This window comes from Lonchura striata, chromosome 33 (assembly GCF_046129695.1).
Source record: "Lonchura striata isolate bLonStr1 chromosome 33, bLonStr1.mat, whole genome shotgun sequence".
NCBI classification, from domain to species: Eukaryota; Metazoa; Chordata; class Aves; order Passeriformes; family Estrildidae; genus Lonchura; species Lonchura striata.
In genome coordinates this window covers 553,370-559,653 of record NC_134635.1, presented here as the reverse complement: position 1 = coordinate 559,653, position 6,284 = coordinate 553,370, and the positions used below count along the sequence as shown (strand labels likewise).

Genomic DNA, 6,284 nt, shown 5'->3' with positions numbered 1-6,284 from the left:
TTGTAAACATGTTATACGTAATATATCTTATAAAAGATAGCAGCAGCCCTGGGCGGGGAGAGAGGAGAAGAAGACACCGGACAGTCAGGGTGTCAGGAGTGTGTGCCTCTCTGCCTGGGCCGCTGACCAAAGGGCCACAGCCCGAGAACTTAATCTGTTAGATAACTAGCAATAAAACATCTTGAGACCGAACAAGAAGAGACTGCGGAGTTTTCCTTTGGGAACATGGGTTGGAGGAGAAGCTCTACCACCACACGAGAACCCCAGCCAAACCCGGGGTTCTCACAACTGGCGTCCCTGTGGGTGGGCACCAGCAAGAAGACCAAAAAGAAACATCAAACAACCTCCAACCTGCATCAGTGGAGAAAAAAAAAAAAAAAAAAAAAAGAGAGAAGAGCAGAGCACACACTCGCCGCAAATTCCAAGACGAGAGGAGAGGGAGCAGACAGCTCGAGATAAGAACCTGACCTTCACCGAAACAACTCGTCTCGGGGACTTTCCAGGGAGGAGATGACCCAGAAGCGCGCCTGGGATCTCTCACCTGTGACCTGCTGGACGGTGATCAGTGCCATCTCCGGACTGACCTCGAGCCGACACAGCTTTTGGTGAGAACGGTCAAAATTAAGAACATGGGGGGGGAATTCTCCCAAGAGGAAAAAGAAATAGTATCTGCTTTCCAGGGCATCATCTCTGCCCATCCGGTAGAGATTGCTCAAAAGGAGTTGAAAGATTTATTATTATGGGTGCGGTGTAACTTCCCACACTCAGATCCACATTTATTGTATGAGCCAAATTTTTGGCAGGAAATTAACAAGCAATTATATTATCAGGCTATAAAAAATAATAAGCTTGCCGCAAAACTTTTATCTTCAGCAAGAACAGTTTTAGAGTCACTCTCACAACGTGGCAGCTCAAGCCAGGCAGCTACGGCTCCTGGTGACAAACAGGAGGGGGGACAGTCCGGCCAGCAGCTTGGGACAGATCCTCTCACCACAGACACAGGACAGGCAGGATTGCTTTCTGTGGAAAATCAGGGAGATGATACCCCATCGCGTCCCGTGTCCCCGGGTTCTCACTGTTCCTCAGTTTCCCAAGAGTCCCTAAGCTCCTCCGACGCAGAAATTCCCCAGACGGAGGCGGGCGAGCCAGGCACAGCCGCGACCCTCAGTGGGAGGAAGGCATTGCCCAAGTCCAAACCCACGCTGGGGGGGGCAGCGGCGGCGGCAGCAGCTCCGGTGGGGGAAGGTGCGAACGTGAGTGCAGAGCAGGGGGAGGAGGGAGAGGAAAGCGCCTCCACATCTGCGCAGGCTGGGAGTTCAAAACAGCCCGCGCAGAAGGCGAGGCCGGGGAGAGCGGCGGAGGCGGGACGGATCGGGGCGAAAGCGGGGGGTGCGAGTGCGACGGTGGTACGCTCGGAGCGCCCGGTGACGCGTTCAATGTCGAGAATCCATGAGGCCGCAGAAGCGGCCGCCCAAAGGGCGTGGGAACTTAGCTCCCTGACCGCGGCAGCCAGGGCTGCTGAGGAAGCGGCAGAGGGACAGCGGGAGGCGTTCCTCGCTGCAGCTCAGGCGGCAGGCACGTGTGTGAAGGTCGAGCAAAACCCGACAGCCACGGGTGGAGGGGATTTCTCACCTTTCGAACGCGCGGGACGGGCACACAGGGGGCGGAGCCGGCGCGCGCAGGCTGTGGGTGCTGGCATGGAGCCAGGAGACGGGCAAAGTGAGACGGAAACATCAGGGTTGGAATGGGAACAGGAAGGTGATTGCGTCAGCCTTGGGGGGGACGGCAGTGGCTCTGATTCGGAGGCGGTGCGGGGCGGAGCGAGGCCAAAGCATAGCCAGGGTCGGAGCAGGAGCGTTCACTCCCCTGAGATGACGCAGGCAGGGATCGTTCCCATGGCAACAGACGGCCCAAGCCCACGGCCAATCCCTGTCTGCTTCTGACACGACCGAATTAGAACAGTTGTTACAACAAGAGTCAGTTTCATCAACTGCAGGGATTGCAAACGTGAATCAGTTGTTAGGAGAAATGCTCAAAGGTTTATCGGGAATTAGTGCGGGATTTGCAAATGTAAATCAGTTGACAGAAGAGGTGTTAAAATGTTTGTCAGAAGTGCAGATTGAAGAGCAGAGTGCGGTTCCGACCTCAGCTGGTCAGGCGGCAGCGCCATCTAGCGGCGGAACCACAACATTGCAACAGGCTTCGCAGAACTTGTCCGGTCGAGGCACTGCGCCACCCAGTGGTGCGACTGTAACATTGCAGGACTTTTTTCCAGTTTCTTATTTAAAAAATCCAGGGTGAAAAAAGTCACATCTGCACGGCAGCAGGAACCTCCACTAACACCGGAACAGTGCGGGACTCAGGACACTTCTGCTGAGGCGCAGCAACGGGAGGAAACGATACGCATCACCGCTTCGGAGGGTGTCCCAGCTTGGACAATTCCAAAATCAAGGTCTGCCAAACTTTCGGGGCAGGGAGAGTCAATTTTAATATCAAAGGGGGTTGTTGAATTTCTTTTACGATATTTAAGCACAGCCTTGGAGTCACAGCCAGAACTGTTGGTTCATCTTCCAAAAATTTTCCAAATAATGCAAGGCAGTCATGTGTTCTCCTCCACAGCAGATGCTTCACTTTTCTCCAGGGTCTTCCAGCCTTCATCTTCGCAGATGCTGCAGACGCCATTGGTATCGGTGAGTGCTGCTGCACCAGAACTGCAGCCACAACAGATGACTCCACTCTACAGGCAAGTACCCACTGAATTTACAGCTTTGCAGAGCGCAAAAGTGGACTGGCAGGACATTCGAGCAGAGTTGGAGAAAGAGAAAGGTTTATTGCAGGGCTCGGGAAATATAATGATGCCAGTGAACTATGACGCTCAGGGCCAAAACCCGAGATGGGAACGCCTGGACCGTGGAGCAATCAAAGATTTAGCTAAGGCCATTCGGGACAATGGGTTGTCATCACCATATTTCAAGCAAATGTCAAAAAGTATTTTTGGAATGTATGATTTAACACCGTATGATCTTAAATATCTTGCGACATCAGTTCTTACAGACACCCAAGCTCTCGTGTGGCAGAAGGCATGGAGGAGATCCCTGGAGGAGCTGAGAGCCAGATACCAGGGCGGGCCGAATGCGAACCTCACCATGGCGCAGCTTGCTGGTGATCCTCCTGAGGACGATCCAACTCAACAGGCGGTGAGGCTCCCGCGTCACGTGCTCAGTGACATCAAAGAGGCAGCATGGAGGGCGATTCTTCAAATTGCTCCAGCGGGGGTCCAGGACACAATCTACACCGAGATCAAACAAGGTCCTGCAGAGCCGTTTTCTTCATTCGTGGATCGTCTTTCTCAGGCGGTGGAGCGGCAGGTGAGCGAGGAGGGAGCAAAACCACACCTGATCAAAAGCCTCGCGTTCTCCAATGCCAATCCGGAGTGCAGACGGATCATCAGCATGATGCCGCACCAGGCCACTTTGGCAGACATGATCGAGGCGTGCAGCAAGGTGGGGACACCACAACATGTTGCTTCCATCATGGAGGAACACTTGGGGGATCAAATTGAAAAACGTGTTAGGGAAGCTCTTGCAAATTATACAAAGAGCAACCCTAATGCAGAGAGACGGTGCTTTGGGTGTGGGGCACAAGGACATATTAAAAGGAACTGCCCACAACTTTCAAAGCCCAACAAGCCACCAGACCTTTGCCCTCGGTGCAGGAGAGGGAAACATCTCGCAAGTGAGTGTCACTCACAGACAGATGTGGATGGGAAACTTCTTCCTATTCCGGGAAACGGGAAAAAGAGCAGAAATGGCAGGTTCTTCAATCTAGGAGGCATGGGCTTTGTTTCAGGACCTGAAAATGAGGGGTCAGAAAATAAATTGAGGCATTATATTCCCATTTCCTATCAGGTGCAATAAATAAATTAATTAATTAATAATGACATTCAGTTTGCCCTGTATTTGTTAAGAATGGTGATTAATGAACTAAATCTATAGATTAAAGACTATGGCAGTTTGAAATACACTCCATTAATTTAGAGAATGGGTGGAAAATATTCTTAGTCCCAGCACCTGCTGTTGAATTCCCCTGCTTTTCTGTGATTTTACTATAACACTTTCCAATTTTACAAAAGTGAAGCAGACAGACAGAAGATATTGTCAAAAGCCCAAGGCAAATAAATTGGAAAAATAGTAAGAAAATTTTATATGAATTTCTGTAATAGCAAAGGAAATATTAAGGCAATGTTATTAAATTAAGAGACAACTATGAAAAGAAAAGTAAAAAGTGGAACAGCCTCCCTTTTAAACAAATATCCAAAATGCCCACTGAATCCTAAGTGGTGAAGTCTTTCGTGTTGCTTCCACAGAAAATATGGAATATGAATCAATCTTAATTTATGGAGTAGATTAATTACATATTTTTAATGTGAATCAGATCTCTTGGTTTCTGCACTTCTAAAAGTCACCTTTACTGGCTCCATATGAGAGCTCAGTGCCAAGACCACCCAGCGACTTTACTTTGAAGGATGCAGGAAACTGTAGAGTCTTAAATTCTCGTGCAAATGCTGATTCTCAATTTCCTAACTTAAAGAATAGGAAGATGGAAACTCATAGCACATTGCAATAAAAACACCCTTTGCACCTAGAAGAGAAAAAGTCACTTGTGAGGTTCCCTTCTGTATTTCCCTGTTTCTCTAGGATGTCTCAAAAAGTGAACAAAATATAAAGACAATTATCACAAATCCAGCTCAGGGCATTATGTAGGTACCTGAGAAGCTGTATCATTAAATCCCTTCTGCTGTTTAGGAAGGGAAAGACCTAAAATGGGAAAGAAGGCCAGTACCATGTTAAGCTACTTAAGAGGTCAAAAAAAATCTGACTGCAGCCAGCAATGTTTGGATTTTTCCTTTGGCTCAGAGAACAAGCTGTACATCATCCAGTAAATGTGTACTCTACAAGGGGTCAGAGGAAAAAACATCTGCCCATACTGGGCAGCTGCTTCAGTCCACTCTTCTTGCCAAATTCCTAAAAGTGCCCAGAAGCATCTAGGCTGATGGATCAGGTCTCCTGCCTCTTCCTGGGCTGGTGGGTTCATGTCTACCCCAGACCCTTGTGCATTAAATGGGATATGTAATATGTAGAGAGAAGGGGCAAAGCACTCATGAACCATTTGTTTGTCCTTCTCCTGACAAGGCCACAACTCTTTTTTATCCCGTTTAGAAGGGTATTGTGGAAACTGTGGAGAGAGAGAGAGAGAGAGAGAGAGAGAGAGAGCGAGCGCGCTCCTCACCCCTTTCCTGGCTGCCTCAAGTACACACACTTGAAAATCCAATATGTTCCAACCTTACCCTGAAGAGAATTTGTCTACTTGCAAGGAAGGAGATAAAAGTCTCAGCTCAATGGAGAACATGAAACTAGCTTTTTCAATAGAAAAGCCAGCAGATCAGGAAGTGGTGAAACATCCCTGGATAGCATGGCAGCATAGGAAATGTACGTGGCAATGGGAGGGGTAGTTGCATTAACTCTTCCTGACCCATGTTTTTCCCATGAATGTATATTAAAATATGTACATAGATTTGTGTCTGTATATTTATTGGTCAACAAAGCCACAAAAAATTACAGTATTTGTCAGTAACAACACAGATGGACTTTCAAATAATCAGCTCTTCTAAGAATCATATTGTAAGTGTGGGAAAACCTTTTTCACTTTCATCTACCTGTCATTCTACTGCATCTGGGGCTCATTCCTGGCAGGGTAATACAAACAAATATAAAAAGGAATCCTGTGATGTATTAAGCATGCTGAACTTTACAATCATCTGTATTCATAACATTCTTGGTGTTTCACTATGGTGTAGTGAAGTATAGAAGTAATTATAGAAGTAATCTGCAAAAGGGATGGGGCTGATTTCTCTATTTTTATTTCTTTTGAATGTGCTATCTACTAACCTGACTTTACTAAAAGAATTTAGATTGGAGTGGGCCTAGGTATCTGGCTAATACACTGGCTTCCTGCCTTCATCTTAAGCTTTTTTCTTTCTGGTAGGCATAGAAAAACTCAGTAGTCTGGTTAAAAATGAAGACGTCGTGACACCTAGTGGTGAATTAAACACCAATAATTTCTCTTTCCCTTAAGATCTGCGAGTGTTTTAGGCATGTTGTCCTTGGTCAGACTGCAACAAGAGAGAGGTGGGTATTACCCTCATGGCTCCGGACACCCAAGCAACTCCTCATTTCTATGCAGTCCCTGGCAATGTGTGTGTGTGTGTGTGTGTGTGTGTGTGT

At 47.7% G+C, this 6,284-nt stretch overlaps 1 protein-coding gene and 1 long non-coding RNA gene across 2 annotated transcripts; one reads left to right on the top strand and one right to left on the bottom strand.

Annotated features, from left to right (window-relative positions):
* Positions 1 to 708: 708 nt before the first annotated feature.
* LOC144247762 (uncharacterized) lies at positions 709 to 1,881 on the bottom strand. Its single transcript, XR_013341299.1, has 2 exons — positions 1,633 to 1,881; positions 709 to 1,020 (listed from the first exon to the last, which is right to left on the bottom strand). It is a non-coding gene; the product is annotated as an uncharacterized LOC144247762 (long non-coding RNA).
* A 723-nt stretch (positions 1,882 to 2,604) lies between these two features.
* Positions 2,605 to 3,942, top strand: LOC144247761 (endogenous retrovirus group K member 6 Gag polyprotein-like). The gene is made up of 2 exons (XM_077789344.1): positions 2,605 to 3,197; positions 3,354 to 3,942. The coding sequence occupies exons 1-2, from the start codon at positions 2,667 to 2,669 to the stop codon at positions 3,915 to 3,917; spliced, it is 1,095 nt and encodes a 364-aa protein (XP_077645470.1). The 5' UTR covers positions 2,605 to 2,666; the 3' UTR covers positions 3,918 to 3,942.
* The last annotated feature ends 2,342 nt before the right edge of the window (positions 3,943 to 6,284 follow it).

Bases quoted from the DNA above. Each gene is read 5' to 3' on its own strand.
- LOC144247761 (XM_077789344.1), top strand. From the start codon at position 2,667: ATGCTGCAGACGCCATTGGTATCGGTGAGTGCTGCTGCACCAGAACTG. The intron at 3,198-3,353 runs GTGAGGCTCCCG...CGTCTTTCTCAG, and splicing joins ACGATCCAACTCAACAGGCG to GCGGTGGAGCGGCAGGTGAG.